Consider the following 19,556-nt stretch of genomic DNA (forward strand, 5'->3'; position numbering starts at 1 on the left):
ATGGTGCATCACAGATGGAAAATGGCGTTCACTTTTAGCGTGCAGCCCGGCCATTTCTCTGTTCATGTGCGTAATGTGAGTTTGTTTGGAGCTGTAGAGAAAGAAACAACAAATATTCAAATCCAACTGATTAAACCACCCACACAGTAAAAGCTGAGGTCCTTTTGATTTCCCTCTCAGAGAAACGCTCTTTTGAATAATCCTATTCACATTTTTTTCCTCAGCCAACATCTGTGTCCTCTCAGTCTTTTGATAGGCAGGTGTCGTTTTGTTTCTCTAAGCACAACCTCCATTCTGTTCATGCTGTGACCTGCTTTGCCATTGTACTTGTACTCTCTCTCTCTCTGTCCCTCTCTCTCTCTCTCTCTCTGTCTCTGTCTCTCTCTCTCTCTGTCTCTGTCTCTGTCTCTCTCTCTCTTTCTTTTTCTTTTTCTTTCTTTCTCTCTCGTTGCACTACCTGCTGATTCCATCTGGCTGTGTAAAACTGCCCCCTTGCCCCTCTCCACACGATGTCTTGTCTTTAGTGGCACAGCTGGCATGTTCCTCGGGGAATCACCCAACCTGGCAGCATGTTATGTCCACGTGGGTTTCTCATACCAGCTGTCAGCCCCTTTGTAGCCGACTCTCCGATCCTGTGGTTCCATGAACGGTATATTCTGCCACACCCATGTGGAGCAATAATTGAACAAGGGTTGTACAGACTTTGCAGGTCACACCTTAAGGTGGTAAAAACGATGAATGTAAGGCTGTTTCCCATTCTCGCTCACTCATTCTACTTTGTGCTACAGGCAGAATTTAGAAAATTTCTTACTACCGTGTGGATGTGGCCATCCCTGTGGTCACTGTGTGTCATTACTGGGAATATCTCAAGACATTATTCCCACGCCATCAACTCAGTTCACTTCCTAAATTGCAGGGTTAGCCCTCTGCTGGCCCGTCATGGTAGGAGTCATAGACAGTCCTGCTGGCTCCCACTTCTATAAGGCATTGATCTTGTTGCTAAAAAATGAGTCATTAAATCCAATAAGCACCACTCACTGAGTTTGCATCGTAATGGCTGCATTTAATTGCTGCTATGCTTGCTCATTAATTACCAGATTTTCTACAGTTTAGAGTCTTGAAAACAAGCCAAATATTAGAATCAGTTCTCACCTCAGTACTTAGTGGCTTATCATAATGTGAGTATGTTTTACTTGAAGGACAAGTAAAACATTCACTTGTCCCCACTGTATTTTCTCTCAGTTTCAGTGAGTCATTTGAATTATGTACTATGTGCTATGTAATATTGACATCACCTACATCACTGTCAGGTTGTTTTGCTTTTTAGACATTAAACAATTAGTTAATTCGTCTGCGTTTCCCATTAATTACCTGTTTTGTGGCAGCCTGCCATAGTCTGCTATCGATTTATTGATTGAAAGAACATTCTGTTGCCAACTGTTTTAATTATCAATGAATGAATTAGCGGCATTTTGTATACTCCGATATATTTGGTTTTTAGATTTTTTTGCTCAGACAAAAGAAGATTTTTATGCATCAGCCTGGGGACATTGTGACTTGTTTCAGATTAACACACGCTGAAACTATTATATAATTTCAGTGGTTGCTTTATTTTGCTTTCACAGTGCATTTCACTCACACAGCCTGCAAACCACTTTCACAATATTTGAAAATGCAACACTTATCTGTTCCCCTCAAATGTTCAGTTCCCATGGTTATAGCAATTTGTGTACAATAATCCTCCCTCGTTTCTGTGACTGTCCATTTGACATGTCGAGACTATTAGGCCAGGTCTCTGCTAATTCTGCACCTGTGTGGGTCCTCCTGCTTGTGCCCCACTGCTCTTGCCACCCCCAACACCTGTCATTAGTCCATGCATGTCTGCAATTTCTCCGCCCAGGCCCACCCCTTTCAACTTTCCCAGATATTCCCCTACAATGTAGTTGGTGCTTTCATTGACTTTGCAATCTACTCTTGTAGTGGGTTCTATGCACTAATTGATTCACTCTCATTATGATTGACTGGTTTTCCTGTTCTTACTCATTAACAGACATAATTCTCATATTCCTGAGCCTATGTTGCTGTTTTCCTGTGCTGCCTCTCACATATTTACCTTCCCCCATCAGAATAATGACAACGAGACGCCGTTGCACTGTGCCGCCCAGTACGGTCACACTCAGGTGGTGCGGTTGTTGCTGGAGGAGCTGACAGACCCCACCATGAGAAACAACAAGTTTGAGACTCCCCTAGACCTAGCAGCCCTGTATGGCCGCTTAGAGGTAGTCAAACTGCTACTCAGTGCCCACCCCAACCTGCTCAGCTGTAACACTAAGAAACACACACCACTGCATCTGGCCTCTCGAAACGGACACCTGCCTGTGGTGGAGGTGCTGCTTGAAGCTGGCATGGACATCAACTATGAGGTGGGTTTTTAGTCTAGATGTGAGTTTATGCATGTGTGTGTGAAACTAAAAGCTTCAGTTTGCAAGTATTTCTTAATATACTGCCATGGCCAAAATCATGTTTGGTAACTTAATCTGTTCTTGCAGCACTTCCTCTCGCTACTTCCTACTAAAGCTGTGAGATTAAATGCAAAACTCTTAAGCTCTCAGTTTGCAAAAGGAACTGCTGTGGTATCAAAGCAGAGCCGGCCTTGCTCCCCCTGGTGGCCCCTGTGGCTCTGATTTTGTACCAAACTGTGCTATCCATCTGTCTGGAGATATTTTTCCCTTTACTCTGTCCTCCTTTCCCCTGGATCAAGGAAGTGGCGACTATCCAGTGTCCTCTAGGCCTTACATCCTGCAGGTTTCAATTAGTATGGCCCTGTGAGCTAGAAAATGATCTGCTTTGATTTCTCAACCACATAATTGTCAGTAGGAAAGTGGACTGGGTGATGGGCACAAATCCAGGACTTGGCCTAGCGTATTAAAATGTGGGTGCTGGAACAGGACTGTTGCTGGTTTGACTTAGTCTCATCTATCTGGCAATAGTAGAAGTAAAAAACTTAAATGATTTTGTTTGGGTTATACGTGGGCGTTTGTGTTCCCGTTGTCTTGACTGTCTCTGCCCTTCTCGCTTTTTATGCATCAGACAGAGAAAGGCAGTGCCCTCCATGAAGCAGCCTTGTTCGGGAAGAAAGATGTGGTACAGAAACTACTAGGTGCAGGTCAGACCTCAGTGCTGCACAGCTCTCTGCTTTTAATCAGCACCGCTTCTGCAAGATAAATTGAATTAACAAAAATGCTGTTGTCTGTACGGACTGCGTCTGTCGTCGTTCATTAGGTATCGACGTGAAGATCCTCGACTGCAAGGGCCTGACAGCGCTGGACATTGTCAAGGACATGCCCTCCCAGAAGAGCAGAGAGATAGCCACGCTTATCTTAGGTGAAGACTGAATAAATTTGCTATGGAGCAAAGTGTCCTCTTGGCTTCATTTTGACCAGCTGTGATACAATCATCTGTTTGTCTTTTGCAGGTCACATGAGTGGAAAACATGACATTAACCTCCCCCCTCCGCCAATCCCTCCACCTCAAGAGAGCCCCATCCCACAGAAAAAAGGTGAGCTATAGCAGGTAGCCCAATTTAGCAGCAGCAATTTGGCCAGCATGAGGAGGGCAAAGCAGAGTGTAAGGTTTCATTTTCTCAGCAAGAAATTTCTGTCTTTTTGTGCATCTGCGGTTTGACTAATGTTGTAGGAGATCTGGAGAAGGTGAGTGAGTTGATCTCGGGTCTAGCCCCAGGACCTGAGGAGGAGAGCCCGTACGAGGCTCTGTTTGAAGCCACCTCTTGCCACTCTCTGGACAGCCTGACCAGCGGGAAGTCCTCGGACAGGGACTCTGGAAGGCCAGAAAGTGACGCTGGAAAGGTCAGCACCGAAAAAAAACCCACCCTTACCTTTCCACACAGTGTAAAACAGTGAGCTTGTCAAAGGGTTTTATAGGAGATGAAATGCAGAACTCCCACTAGAGGGTGATAGTGGTCCACCTCCAGCTTTACTCTTCCTGTGTTAGACTTGCAAAGCATTCTTTAACTTTAATCTTGGAATGCAGCAAAGATAAGAAGAATTAATTTATTACATCCTGTAATCCTTATCATTTACAGAAAGATCGGCAAGCCCTTTTATCACATCCTGCTCCTGGTCATGAAGAAGAGGTGAGCTCAGAGGTGAGGAGCTAAGCTCATAAGGCCAGAAGAAGTGTGTTGCCATCTAGCGCCACAGATTGTCACATGTACTATTTTTAGCAGCTCACGAACAGTCATGACAGTACAACCGCCTTTAATAGTTAGTTTTGCTGAGAGGTTAGGCATGGTTCACTTTTTGAGTGACTCCAGAAGCTGAAAATGCTTTTTTAGCTGCATGAGATACAGGCAGTAGGTAAGCGGAAAAGGAATGAAGACAGAATCAGTAAACTGTGGCTGACCAACAGTAGAAAAGCTTTTTTTATATCCAAACATTTGCATTGCCAAATGCATTGCTTTTTATTTCTCGTTGCTTCTGTGGCTTTTATTGTTCCTTTTTCTTTTCTGCAGGCTCTGTACACTAATAGCAGTATAGATGAGCGACACGAGCCGATAGAAGAGGAGGATCACACATATGAGTTGCTGCTGAGTGCACAAACCAAAGTCCCACCCCCCAGCCATAAAGGTGATCCTGTGCTTTTAGTGAAATCCAGATGGGGATAGTATTTGCAGCTGGATTTGTTTTCTACAATAAAAAAGCAGCAGGGTCTACATACGTACATGTCTGTCCTGTTCAACAGCAAAGCATACACACGACTCTCACAATGACAATGTGTGTTGTACATGAGCAGGCCCTCTGTAGTTGTGGCTGGTGAATGGCACCGCATGTAATTGTATTAAATGGGATTAAATTAGGAGGCCGTTCTGATCCCTAGCTGTTGATGTAGATGTTTTAAAGCCACCCCCCCAGGCCTTCCAGCTTAGGAAGCTTCACTAGCACCATTGGAAAATGTCACCAAACTGAAGAGTTGGAGTTTAATTGCTGATGTCATCGGCTGTGTGTGTAAGCAATGATGTTAGAGACAAGAGATTCTTTTCTTTTTGTCTGTTCTTCCACTTCTGAGTCAAACAGAAATGTTAAATGATTAGTTTTCTGTCTGTTTAAAAGCTACTTTATTGTGTCGGCGTACGCAGTTCAGAGAGATTAATCTAAAATCTGTGTGACTTGAAGCCCTACAATGTTGTCATGCATAATGCATGATTTCATTATACATCACTTTCACATTCTTTTAGCATAATGTCTGTGCAGACAGAACTGGGAAATAGATTGTCTGTCTGTAACTCTGAAAACATGTTAAATAATTCAATTCTGAATGAACTAAGATGCTCTTTCATTTGCCATAACTCATGTTTTTTGTTTCTATAGATGAAAATGCAACTGCACAGTCTTCCAACAGCGTCCTACCTCAGGTATCTGTGACGCTCTTCTTTTCATCCGTCTCACATCCTTACATGTACAGCAAGTACAACTTGTACAAGTAGACAGTGTTGGGGAATTTTGAACTACATGTAATTAAGCTACAAGTTTCACTGTGAAACCAGTGAAGTAGAAACTTTTTGCATTCAACCGAATTCATGTGACTTTTTTTCCCTGTGTTTTGTTATCCTTAATATCCCAACTTAATTGTCAATTTGATGATTTTACATAGTAGTATGAGGTACTTTATCTAAGTAGCTTGAGATAACCAGAATAGATTCACTCTTTGCTGTAGTTCAACTTCCTACAGTGTGGAGTAATTGGTAGTTTCCATAGCTGTGCTTGTAAAGTAGCTTTTCCTCACTGCAAGTAGAGATAATGTGTTGACAGCTGGAGAACAGTATGCCAGCTTCAATTTTAATTGCATATCTGGAGCATGACCATATGACCATAGCCGGTTACATAATGCAGATCATTTTCTCATAGGTCATATGTCAGCAAAAGGCAGTAGTCATCTTCAACTGGCCCTCGCATCTGGCCATCTTTGTAAACCTTCCTGCTTTATTTATTGGCCTATTCTATCTTATTTTATTACCTTTTCACATTTATCATTTAATTAGCAGCTTTTATTTTTCTGCCACCCAGCCAAAGCCCCACCTGCTGCCCACAGTATCTGCTCTCATCTTTTATTTTAAGCTCCTATTGGATTAGCGGTTTCTCAACTGCATCATAACAAATGGCTAGTATGGTCTCTCTGTTCCAACAGGCCTTTTAAAATGAGCCACTTCCTGATGTAGGTTAACCACCCACCATCCCTAACATACAGACTGTCCGTAGGAGAGCCTCTCACATTAGACTAGCCAGATAATTAGCTTGGCATATTAATTGATAAACTGGTCTACAATTTAGCAGAATATCACAATTGTCTCCTGATGCAGGAAGAGCTTGGGAGGTTGTTTTCTATTAACAGGGGTTAGTAAACTCTGTTCTCTTCCTTTCTTTTCCCACTTTAGCGTAAACCCGCTGCCCCAAATGACCTCAGGGCCCCTAGCAAGATGAAAGACAGTCTGCACCCGCCGGGACGAGCGGCCGCACGGTCAACAGGAGGTGAGTTTGACCACTGTCCCTTAAATTTGAGTAACCTAATGAAGAGCAACTGTTGCTCACAATGCAGAGAAGGCAAGGAACAATGTACTGGAGACATTAGAGTCTAAAAAACACGAGTAAGCCTTGTCAGTGAAATGGGAGAAATGCATTTGCAGGGTAAGATGGACGGTCTTGGAGAAGCACTGCCAGGGAATGCGTGATTGGCATTCTCAAGCAGCAGAGCGGATCTGGCTTGTTGCAGCAGGCTGATTGACATTCCCTGGCAAGTGGGCAAGGCTCGTTTCAATGCTAACATGAAACAGAATTCTTGATCAGGTCATAACATTACTATCTGAGACCCACATCCCTGCTCAAAGCTGGATATGCCACATCATGCAGTCAAGCATGCAATAGAGGTGAGGTGCATGGCCTCTGGGTGTTTGAAGACACAAACACGAACAGATGTCTTCATGAAATAACTATTTTTGGAGCATGTTTGCAAAAGGAACTGTAGTATTAAGCATGGTAGACAAGCTCATTTGATAATGCTGTTTACACCAGGAAGTAGTGACCAAGTGCTTGCTTAATTATTTTCTTTACAATGATTATGATGTTATGGTGTTGTGAAATATCTAGTGAATTTCTGCAAATAAACTTTGAGAGGCTTTAAACACATAATTTTACATATGGTAATGCCTGTCTGTGTGCATTTACATGACATCATACTGGACGTCATGTCTATAGTTATATGTTGAACAGAACTGCCACCTGAGGTATTTGTTTATCACCTGTACTGTGTGTGCCAGACCTGTGTCGTATCATACCATGCACAATATGTCATATAACAGTATTAACAATATAGCTGTATGATGAGGTGTTTTCATAAGCGGCGGCACAAAGCCAGAGACATGAAGCCAAGTCAAACAGTTGAGCAGGTGACGATGATAAAAACTAAATCGACCCTAGATATTGATGCGAAGGAACTATTTTTTTCATTATATTATTATTTATTTTTTAGTTTACCTACCTTGGTTGAGTTTAGTGTTAGATGATGGTCAGACTCTTTTTTTTTTTTTCACTGTGTTTTCACAATTCTCAAAACCATATGTTTTCAGATTTAAACACAATTACTGTACATAAATGTACACGATGCCAAACAAATAATCAACCTCAAAACTAAACACAAAGACAGACTGGATTAGTAAAGCTGAGAGTTTACGTCCAATTCCCATTCATTACCTGCTGACAGTGATCGGCTCCTGGCCTAATGCTTGATTCGGTTGTCATGCCAGTTCCATGTTGCTGCCACAGGGTTTCCCCTCCTTGCTGGTCCACATTCCTGATCTTGGTTTTAAGCCAGCTCTGGTTCCGACAACATTAGTTCAGTGGATTTTAATTTAACTCAAAAACCAACTCCAACCTGCACTGTAGAGATTTAAAGAATGCTTAAAAAGTTAGTAGTTCTTAAACTGCAACTCAACTGCTGAGTTGAGTCATTTGTCACTGTTTAAATCTCTGGTCCACCATCTTCGCTAATGTCTCTAATGGAGACAGAACCCCAGTCCCACCTGATGAATCCTTTCAAACACTGGCTCATGCTGTTGTCATAGCTCATGTCTAGTTCGAAACAGACAGCTAATGAATCGTTTAAAAATGTGGTCATAAATGGGACCATGAATACAAAATGTCTTTGAAGACACTAACAAAGCAGAGCAGAACTTCCACAGGAAGAACATAAATTGACTTTGGACGGTGTAGATGGAGTGACAGCCAGTATCAGCACTGCAGTGTCTGCGAAACAAACATGATGTCATTAATAAGACGTGTGCACAGTGCCACATGAAATACACATCCCACCTCTGTGGTGACCTCACCCATCTTTAAGAGTTGCAAAACTGTCCTATTTTTGCCTTCATACATTTTCCACAGTAAACCTGTGTGAGCTCAGGTTGCAGTGGTCTTGGCAAGGGTTAACACCGTGTGAGAGTGTTGGAAACACACTGATGTGCTCACAGGGCGTTCACACTCCCCAGCTGCCAAGCAGAGGGTGGGCTTTTGGCCGAGCTCCTGACATATGTGCGCTGTACACTCACTCACCCTTTACACAAACACCCACATGCTATTTTTTTCTAGCTGTTTTCAAGGTTTTTAATAAATTATGGAAAGAGTGTTCAGGCTGTGGCTGTGGGCACTTTCCTTTACTCTACATGGCCCCTGATGCCTTAATGAAGCATTTTTTGGATAAAGTTATTTCGTGGAGGACAAACAAAGTTTTGCAACAGGTAGTCTTCTCGTTGTGCCGCTGCCCCAGATTCCATGTCACCAAACACCCTGACCCTGTCACCCTGACAGAGATGGTCTACACACACACACACACCTTGACCATGTGCCACAGGACTAATTATCAGTCTGGCTGCTGCAGGCTAGGGAGATTCAAATTTCCATTCCTGAACCACCATTAGGGTCTAGAATTAGAAACCTGAAAACACAGAGGGCTGCTGGTCACACAACAGACAACAGCACGCATCACTACAGTGTAAAGGAAGACCACTACAGATCTGGGCACAGTCCTTCTTCTTTCCAAACGCCAAAGCCTCTATGACAGCAGTCACTGTCAAACTGTGGCTGATTTGATGTTGGAAAAGAGGCTTAGGTGGCAGTAATTCCTCACACAGAGGGAGGAAGGGAAATCTAATTGTTTTAACTGCACTTGCCATTTGGTCTCATTAAGGAGTTGTTTTTCTTGGAGAAGCAGTCAATGTAAGTTTCACTCCTCTTGCTTATATTTCACCCTTTTTTAAACCCATTTCCTTCTGTACATTCTGGTGTGTTTGTTGTACCCTGCAGTAGGTGCTTGTACTTTGTGTTTGCATGAAGGTTTAGCAAGCAAGTCGGGGAAATTCTTAGTGTTGAGTAATTTTTTCGTAAAAAGGACCTAACAGACGAGGTTGGTCACAAGGGACTAACTTTGACTCCTTGTTACAAAACACAGGCAGCCAGGCGTCAGACGGCTGCAAGCTGGGTTTGGAATTCTGTTTATCCAGCCAACATATGTATTCTCCTTGCTCCTGCTCTTCTCCCTCCCTCTTTTTCTTTCTGTCACTCCTGCTAGGAAACAATTACAGATCTGTTTCTAAGCTTGTGTGGGCGGTTTCGTATTAGCCCTGCTCTAAGGATCAGTCCCTCAGTTAGAAGTCCACTTTTCAGCCCTCACTTTCTTTTATAATTTCGTCCTTTCCTTTCTTTTTCTCTCTCTAGATAACTCCCAGCTCAGCCAGGATCAGGCAGCAGGTGTTCCGGAGCAGTTCACTGGCCTCTTGCACGGATCCTCTCCCGTCTTCGACTGCCGTGAGCAGGGCTTCAGGGTTCCAGGTGTTCTGACACCCAGCCAGAGCCAGCCAGAATCCACAAAATCTGCCAAAGGAAAACAGGAAGTAGCAGCAGTTGCACCACCACCTAGCCGTCCCAGTATGGCTGCCATCCTGACAGACTGTGATCCAAAAGCAATTTATGCGACTGTGAACAAGGAGTCCAGGGACTCAGGGGCTGGGGCAGTGTCTGGTGTTAGGATGCGTCCTCCTGGGGACCTGAACCTGGCACGCAGCCTCTCAAAGTCTGACTCAGACTTGCTTGTGTCACCCCCAAGTGAAGAGGAAGGAGGACTGGGAAACCGTAGCGGGTCGGTTTCTAACTGTAGCACTGACAAGAAGAGGCTTGAAAAATCTCCATCTTTCACCTCAGAATGGGACGAGGTAAGTGTTGGGTCTAAATAATTGGTCAGAGTACGTTTGGGGCCCTTAGACTCTGCCTAGAATACTAAGGGACATACTGCAGGCAGCAGGTCAATTTTGACTTTTCCTGAAAAGTTTAATAATATAACTACAAGATGTTTCATCAGAAAACAGAATCACTTCTTTATAAAATCCAACTTTTCTACAAAACACGTGGCTACGTTTAATGCTTTACTTTGTACAAATTGCACAAACCTCTCATTTCATTGGTAGTTTTAGAGAATGGATCCAAATATGTACACTTTGTAGGAATATATTACCTAGTGTTCTTTTTGTGCATTTATTTTCCAAAGCCTCCATCTGGCCATAACCACAACATCAAATGAATGAAAACCTGAGTATCAGTTACAACGTATATTGTTCAGACTGAACTAGTCCTGTGGTATTTTTGTTATCACTGTTGATATTCATAAATAGATATACCCCCCTTCATTTTAATGCCTTATCAGGGATGTAGATAAAGAGCTGAGTCAAGCCACAGTAAGAAGAGATTAGACTAAACACGAAGATGGGGATGAAACCACTGAGAGGACGAGACGAGACAGAGATTTGGAAATTGAGATTCTGAAAGGAACCTACATGTTGCCAATCAGCCTCCTTTCAACTTTGCCTTCTCCATATGCAAAAGCTTCAGACCACAACTGGAGTCTCATTCGGTTTCGGGCAGGCAACCCATGACATAAAGTCAACACACATATCGCATTTCTAAACAAACAATGAAAACATTGAATGTGATATTTAAAGTCATAGAAACCTGAGCAATTACCATGGTTTCCACTTTATGCTCTTTTACCCTTTTCCTACAACAATCCTCTTATTGTTGGCAGGATTAATTACATCCGCTAAGCTTCTCAATTAAGTTTGAGCTTAGGCAATCCTCATCTAGTTTATCCACTAGAGTTGGGTCAGTTGTTGATACCATGCATCTTTTTCAGTAACTAGTGCAGTGAATTCTGTGAGAGATGACTTGCATGTTGCATTGATGATACTAGAGAAAATGACAGGTTCAGATAACACTAATGCTTTCTCTCTCTCCACATTGAGGAGATCGTATTGCTACCTAGTGTTGCTTTACATGATGCTATCAGAACAGTGTGCTCAGTGAGCTGAGATAATAGCGGTTTTGAGGTCGATATGCTGCTGTGGCCTTTGGTTCGAATGTGAGTGGTCGAAGTTGCCTTCTTCTGCTTGATCACCTCACTAACCTTTCCAGTTTTTGGAGGCAGGCAGATGAGGCCTGAATTATAGATGTGATTCTGTAGAGGAATATTTTTATGAAAATGTAAAAAAAATCTCTGTAAAACCCTGATATGTCGCTAGTAGCACTGATATGATTAATATTAGACTGTGGTATACTGACATTTTGTAGCTTTTGAGATTGTTTTTGGACCAACACAGTTCATACTAGGCCAAAAACAGAGCAGCTAAACCTGAATAATACATCGTTGTTGCAATGTTTTGCATCGCCATAAACTGTTTACGGCCTCCTCGGTAGACTGTGTGATGTGATTGCTTCTGTAATTACCTCATTTATTCATCTCTAGTGTGAAAGTGTGTCTTTATTATATAGTCATTTACATGCTGTTATAAACTGTGCCAGATGTTGTGTTGATGCTGCTGCAGTTCTGTGCTCAGTTATAGAGGTTGTTGACAGTCATACTCCAGTCCACAGTAAGGAGAATGTAGTTGAGGAGAACACCATTGAGCTTTTGTAGAGACAGCAAATTGCCTTGATGTTGTTCTCTCTGTCTACCCTCAGATAGAGGGTGGGTGGGGTGGTAAACAAGACCAGTTCAAAAGGCTTCTCTAGCCTGAAGGATTGGCACAGCACCTTTGGCAGCTTGACTGATTTATATAGTCTGTGTCACCTTGACTTTAAGCTTTTATATCAGCGAAGATACATCTGCGTCCATAACTTGAGTTTATAATTTTGTCAAAGTCTGCCAAGGAGACACTCACTGAAAATTCAGTGCAGTATTTGACTAAACTACCACCGAAAACCACTGCCCTTCACTACGTCCCGGTTTGTAGTCAGTTGATGCTGTGGTGAACAGTGTACTTGTCTGCTCATTCTGTTCTCAGGATTTCCCAAACCTGTACATTGAAGCCAAGGGGAAGTATCTTATAATCACAGTGACAAGCTGATTTACAGCAATAATGACCTAAACAATCACGCTTGGCAGGAATCCTTTTCTTCTTTTGTAACCAGGTTAAATACAAAGTTAGATATTTAGTTGGAAAATCGACAAGTCAGTGCTCTCTGGTGGACAAACTGTAAAACTGTCTCTGATTTGAAATGAGCTCAAATGGAGTTTGGCATTTCGATACTTCATGTCTTCATTGCACACAATTATACATTACTGATATGTCTGCTATAAGCTATAAGGGCTGTTTTGACACTCTTCCTTTGACATGGTCTCTGCTCTCTTTACATTGTTGTCCCATTTAATAAGGTAAAAAAATAAATATTTTTGTGTGACACCTCCTCAGACTGTACCTGAGAGATGTGCCCCCTGAGAGCGTGACAGGATTAAGACGTCCGTGATATTACTTACTGGAGATTGCTGCTCTTCTTTGTTGCCCTTGGCAGCTTGTATTAATCCTGAACTTCTTCTCTTGTCTTCTCCCTGCTGCTTTTGCACAGATGAACTGAATAGACAGAGCATGGCAATTGCTCTTGTTGTAAAAGGGAAAGAAAAAGACCAGCTGTAGAGGAGGAAGGAGAACAGGAGGTATCACTGTTCACTTGCAATAACTTGCCCTAAAATGTAGCAGAAAAACAGGTTGTGTTTTTGGCGTCTAACTAAAGAACAGATCTTATCATTGAAAAGAAGATACACTTGAAGCACTTATGTTACTGTGTGACCTGGCCAGACTGAAATTCAACTGAACGCCCAAAGGCTTCTTTGAAATCATAAAGTGGGCTGCTGGCAAAGAGCACCACATTTCATTCTTAATTATTTATTCTTCCCATGGGAGTGCAATTCTGTGTACTCTCCAGTCTGTTGCCCACAAAACAAAATAGTTTTGAGACTATAATAATACTGCAGTTGACCTTGAAAATGCATAATTTTGCTCTGGTTTCCAGCCCTGTCAATAGTACTGGAGAACAAACCACATGCTCTGCCTCTGATGGATCTCCGATTCTTAGTCATTCTTCCTATCACACTATGTGCATTTGAGTGGGAAACAACCTGTCACCTACAGAGAAACAGAGACAGCCAGAGTGAAGCTGAAATTTACAAGGCTTGTATGTGCACAATTTAAGCCCAGATGCTTCAGTGGTGAAATACACCTTTATTAATAGAACTAAGGGCATGATTTTGTTTGTTTCTGGCACAATTTCCCAAATGTCAATTTAGCATTTTTTTTCTTTTTTTTTTTTTGGTTTAGTTCATAGAAGGGAGATGTTTATTTGAAGTCTTTGTAGCTTAGTGGTGTTGTGCCACGGGTGCCTGTTAAGATCCTTAAAGGCAATTTCTTTTGTCTGATTTAGGGGCTGTGCTTAATATTAATGAACTCAGAAGCCTGCTCCTCCTCACTTGAATAGGGATTCAGATGCCTGGGTGTTGTGTGCTGAAAGCAATCGCCAAAGCCCTGAGTTTTCCTTTTTCCTTTCAGGGAATAAGGCTGTATTTGCTTGAAATGGAAATAGTCACACTGCAGATGAAGTAAAGTGCATTGCAAATGAAAGACGTGCGTGTGTGGGGAAAGTAGTTAAAGTTTGATTGGACGTAACCTAGCCTGCACTCTCTTTAATGATGTTGGGAGTGTCCTCGGAAAATTGAAAACTCCCGTCTCTATTCTTTCTATCTCTCTCTCCTCAGCACATACCACTGCATTTGAAGTTTTTTCTCCCTTAGATGCTGTGGCAGCCATCTTGTCTGTCACGACTGACTGCTCTGAAACCCTCTGCTGAGTGTTTGGCCAAGAGGTCCCAGGACACTATCAAACAAACCCTTAACCCATACGCACCTACCTTTCAAAGGCATCTTTGTCTATTTTTAATTTGTAAATAAATATGCCAGGCTTTACACCCTTCTTCCTATTTCTGTCTACTGTATATCTGTCATTCTCCTTCTTCCCTCTCCTTTTCTATGCTCCCTTGGATACACACAAGGCGATTTGAATTGCATAAAGTATTGGCCTGTGCATCTCTACATTTTAGCAACTCGAAGTGAGTGAGTGTGTGTGTGTGTATGCGTATATGTGGTGTGTGTAAAGTGCATGCTAATTCGGGTTGGTCTTGGTACTTGGGCTCAGACTGAAGATGACAATCCAGGGGGCATGGTATTGTGTGGGCCAGCAAACTGAGCTCCACAGATGGGAGGAGAGAAAGTGAGACAGAGCTTCAGACAGAGACAGAAGGAGAGGGCCACCATCCACAGCCGCCTCTTCAATCTTTACTTTATCTTTGATTCCTACTCCACAGATCCAGTAGCAATATGAAACCTGCTTTTGTGAGTATTGATTCCTCTTTAGGCTAATTAATTCATGTTGTTTTTGATTAATATGAAATGATTGAAGCTTTATTGCTAAATGCAGCCAAATAAAATGGGGAAGTGTCTTAGGTTTTCCTCCTACTTTTCAATGCTGTCTTTAAAAAGTTAATCCTCTGTGGCATTGTGAGCTCACCCAGCATTTCTTTGTGGTTCTTTGTCTTCTGGTGTTTCCATGTTCGTGAGCTCCTTGTGGATTTGGGGCAGCTTTCATTTTCTATGGCCTTGTGGTTTGTTACAGAGAAGTTTCATGTATTTGGACCTGCTGAGATGAAACCAAGCTGTGGGCGTGTGTCATGGCTCGCTGCAGCCAGTGGGGGAAATGTTCTTTAATTCCCACCATGGGGGGAACACAGGAGAGCCACAGGGGGCTCCAACATGCAGCCACTGCTTAGTGTTTCTCTAGTCTAGTCACTGGAGAGAAGTGATGGCCTTACTGTTTGAAAGTTTTACAAAGAATTTAAACTTATTTCAGCTTATTGGAAGATATATATTTCTCCATCCTTTGGGCATGGTCTGACAAAGTCTAGGAGTTTTTGGACAGCACTGGTAAAAACACAGGCCTGACATTGGGCTATTTTAGGAAATTGTTGATGCAACTGCTGACAGTGCTTTGTCCCACTGTGGCATTGAAGTGTTGGCACCTGCTTTAGACAGGGGGTGTGTTTGTGTTCTCCTTGATCCTATTCACTAGTCCATAGTTTTCATCCAACCCTTATGTTGGTGCCAGATTGCCAATTTGAGACTTGTGGTCTGGACACACTCTCTCTGCCGCAGCCTTTTGTTTCACCCTGAACAAGCTCTAATGGGCGTCCTTTTAGCTCCCCCAACACTTTCCTTTCCTCCACTTCAGTTATTGTTCAAGATTCTCAAGGCTCTTAATAAAAAAACGTGTTATTTTTTCAAATTCTAGTAAGATAGCAGCCACATTATTCTGCTCAGTCATTCCAGTCCTGCAGGCCTGCAGGGAGAAGCAAGATAAATGGGTTCATGAGTCTTTAATCCCACTCTGACCATCTCATCACTGCTAGCTCTCCAGCTGTTGACCTTCACCCTGCTACTGACTTTTGACCTTTTTCATTGTATCTCACTGCTCATAGTGAGCTTTTTTCACAGTGGATGCTTCTCCATTTCAGATCTGTATTGATTTGGTCCTGCTGCAAAAAACAAAAAAAACTAACTCTCTCTCTTTTTACCTTGAGGAACTCACTGGGCTGTGTCCCCTGATAAGGATATATTTACCCAGCTCCAACCCTATATCACACCTGCCTTTCACGATAGCTGCCTTGAAATCTCTGTGAAGCAACTGTTTTGCAGCTTGTTTTTTGTGCTTGCAGTTATACGCAAATTTGCATTGTGATTGGTACACTGACCTTACCCGCAATGCGAGAGTGTTTAAAATGCAGCCCGTGATTTCTTTTTTCTATACACTGCAGATCAAAGAAAGGCACCCTGAGGTTGTTTCTTAGCCGGCAACCGGGGATAGTATCGTGCAACTTATGCTTTAATATTTAAAAGGACATTGGCATATATTGTCTCCTATGGGGGGGAAAAATCTAAATTGTATGTCAGAGTGGGATTGCCCCTCCTTATTGTCCCCCTGCTATTCATTGTAGAGAAATGATCCCATTGACAGGAGCTATGTTCCATGGCCACTGTCTTCGTTATGACAGAAGAAACAACCGCTCCATGTGTGAGTGTGGTCATCAGCAGCTTTCTAATTGGCTTTACCTGCCCAGGCCTAAAGATGTGTGCTGTAAAAGTGCAATATAAGTGCATCATATAGAGACTGGTGAGAAAAGAGATTGTCATGTCGTGCTGAACACACTTGAAATAGCCAAAGAAAATGTGGGTGATTCTGTTTCTGCTGTAGAGAAATTGTTTTCGCTGCTATGGAAACAGGTATAAACAGGGCGGGGGTGTCGGGGGGTGTGTGTGTGTGTGTGTGTGTGTGTGTGTGTGTGTAATAAAACTAGCTAGTTAGCTCAGCATGGACTGTAAATGAGGGGATCAGCTAGACTGACATAATCCAGTCAGTGAACAAAAACTGAGCCTTTTAAAAAGACTTGCTAATTAACATGATTTTTGTTATTTGTTTATTAAAAATAGAATAACTATAATGTCTTATTGGCAAAAGGTGCTTTTTTAAGAGGGTCTTATACTACTTGTACCCTGAAGCAGTGACTTCCTGGAGTATACACAGCTTAACTAGTACCAAAGCCAACCAATAATCTGTCATAAAACCTCCAGTTAAATTAGTGTGTAATTTTTGCACTTTTAACCCACAAACAGCATTGTTGTTTGTTCATTAGTTAGAACTGGCTAAAACCTATGCAGTGTAACCCAGTGGATGTATAATGTTCCACTTTTGTACGAATGATTTAAGAGAGTTCCTCATTGAACTGAATGATCATTTTTGTTGTACTCTTGAGCGGTTATACATATTTTCTTTGGTTAAATCTAGTATTAGGACCCATCACACATGTAGAAATACTCTTATACTGAATCATCTGGGTTTTGCTCAGGTAGGAGAAAAGCTGCAAGTTCACCATCGACATTCCTGTTTAATGACTGATGCAGTGAGCATGTGGTGCTGATAGATGGAGGTTATTTGTTGAGCTTGTGTGACTAATATACCATCTGGTCAATATGCAGGATTTTAATCAACAATATGGAGAACTAACATTGGGCAGATGGATAACTAAAAACACTATGATCCTGCTGTGACCTAGCCTCCCCCCCAACTCTCTTTCCGTGATAAAAATTAGGTGTTTTGATTGCTGAATATTCATGCTGATCATAAAAATAGCAAAGTTCCTTAACAGCTAAGTGTTCCTATTTTATTTGAATTGTTTTCTCAATTAACAACTCCCAATTAATTGACAATTGTATTATCACAAACACATTGTGTATGCATGAGACAGTTTTCCATTTGTGTTTTACATCAAGTTCAATGTTTTCATTATTAACTACGTAGCGGATGGTGGTATAATACAGGATGACTTTAACAGCTTGCGGAGGTACAATAGTTGCACTAAAGGAAGGAAAACCAAACCCTAAATTCTCTCTCAGCAGAAACGGACAACTACTGCCGCCACAAAACAAAGAAGATCCAAGTTCTTTACCAGAGTAAGACCTCGCATTTCAAATAAGTATCTTCTGGTCCTTAAGGGGTTTGGATCTGTCCTCTTCTCGGGCGCTCTGTGTACAGCTAGATGGGATTCTTTTGGGCATAATGAATCCTTTTATGGAATGACATAATCTTAGTGATTATTCATTTCTTTTAAGTAAGTCTAAAGGCTTTGATTTATTATGAATTATCCAGTCTGATAGTGTCACATTTAAAGAGATGCATCATTCTTCAAAGTTAGATTTCTGTCTCCGCTCCTCTGACAGACATCTCTACACCACTTCACTACTAAAACGTCCACTCACTGATTGATGATGAGAAACTAATAAATGTAGACTTGTGTCTCCTGGTGGTACTTGCCTTATTTAATCATACTAATGTGGACAGATAACCTGCCTGGAGACTTTTAGAGCAGCAGACCGGTTTTGGACTCCGTAACCACAGATTTAGGTTAACATATTTCTAAAAATGCGCAACACATTTAGCAATACATTCTGCTTTTTAAAACATGGGCTCATTCTTAAATGGAGCTGCAGTGCTGGGATACCTAAAAGGTGTGACATCAGCACCGTCACTTCTCAGTATCTATCCATACTCAGCCCTGGACTAACATTATATTTTTGTCCTACGACAGCTGCAGTATTGCAGCTCAATGCTTCACTGCTGCCTCAGTGTCCTTTATAAATACATTTAGAGGAAATGAGTGCATATGTCCACATTTGCGCATGTGTAAGATGTGGACATCAGTAACTCTGCCTGATAATGCTCACATGCATTCTTTAGTGATGCATGAAACATGGGAATCTGGGCTTTTCAGTTTTAGTTCTTTTCTTTTTTTCTATGTCACTTCTTTTGTGCTTTTTCCTGTTGCCTTGAAACACTTTTTAAAAATGTTATTGGAGTAAGCCTTAGGACGCAGTTTGACTAGCTCCAAATTTCTCTTTAAGCTTTGAAAAGAGAAGAAAGGTCTGAATCACCTCACACTATTCCTGAATCTGTTTCCTAGATCGTACACTTTTTCTTTTAGGTGAATCTTTCTTGGAGAACCATTGTGCTCTGATCATTTATGTCATGAGACCAGGATGTCTGTAGTAACCACTATTGTTTTGGCTGCAGGCAGCAGAGGAGACAATGCTCCCTGCAGCCAATGTCTAGTAAATCCTCCAATAGAAGACAATAGAATTTGATATGACACATATAAAGCAACCAACCATATGCATTTCTCTTGCTTAATATAGTCTTAATGCTCTCATTTGCGTTTGCGAATGGAACATTTGGGGGTTTGTGGTATTTTCCTGTATTTCAGCTAGTAACAGGTGAAGGTTAAATTTGATGACTTCTCCAGGTTCTCATCTCTCTCTCTTTTTTTTTTTTTCCTGTCCTTAGATTGAGAAGATCATGACACTGATTGGTGCTGGCATTGATTTTTCAAGAGACCAGCATTATGCTACACCAGGTAAAGTATGATAATTAAATGTTCACTAGAATTAAACACCTGAAATTTGAGCTTTGTGTTGTGTTCTATACTTTAATGTATGAATTTTTCTTTGAGGGGGAGACAGTGGACTAGTGAACCTCATACTGCTTACTTGTATCAGGTTTTACTCACTTC

The 19,556-nt window shown here is 41.8% G+C and overlaps 1 protein-coding gene across 14 annotated transcripts in view; it reads left to right on the top strand.

Moving 5' to 3' along the window:
- The window catches only part of LOC137139903 (ankyrin repeat and SAM domain-containing protein 1A-like), a 58,090-nt gene that overhangs the window by 21,234 nt on the left and 17,300 nt on the right, over positions 1–19,556 (top strand). For 8 of the 14 annotated variants that reach the window (XM_067527777.1, XM_067527778.1, XM_067527784.1 and 5 more), the window contains 12 exons: positions 2,127–2,423; positions 3,091–3,166; positions 3,283–3,384; positions 3,476–3,559; positions 3,697–3,866; positions 4,103–4,165; positions 4,532–4,646; positions 5,388–5,431; positions 6,452–6,545; positions 9,783–10,276; positions 17,887–17,943; positions 19,331–19,400. In XM_067527777.1, the coding sequence (XP_067383878.1) occupies positions 2,127–2,423; positions 3,091–3,166; positions 3,283–3,384; positions 3,476–3,559; positions 3,697–3,866; positions 4,103–4,165; positions 4,532–4,646; positions 5,388–5,431; positions 6,452–6,545; positions 9,783–10,276; positions 17,887–17,943; positions 19,331–19,400 (1,666 nt within the window). The remainder of the gene's footprint in view (positions 1–2,126; positions 2,424–3,090; positions 3,167–3,282; positions 3,385–3,475; positions 3,560–3,696; positions 3,867–4,102; positions 4,166–4,531; positions 4,647–5,387; positions 5,432–6,451; positions 6,546–9,782; positions 10,277–17,886; positions 17,944–19,330; positions 19,401–19,556) is intronic. The other 6 variants (XM_067527779.1, XM_067527780.1, XM_067527782.1 and 3 more) reach the window with 4 other exon arrangements.

Source organism: Channa argus, chromosome 13 (assembly GCF_033026475.1).
Source record: "Channa argus isolate prfri chromosome 13, Channa argus male v1.0, whole genome shotgun sequence".
Lineage (NCBI taxonomy): Eukaryota > Metazoa > Chordata > Actinopteri > Anabantiformes > Channidae > Channa > Channa argus.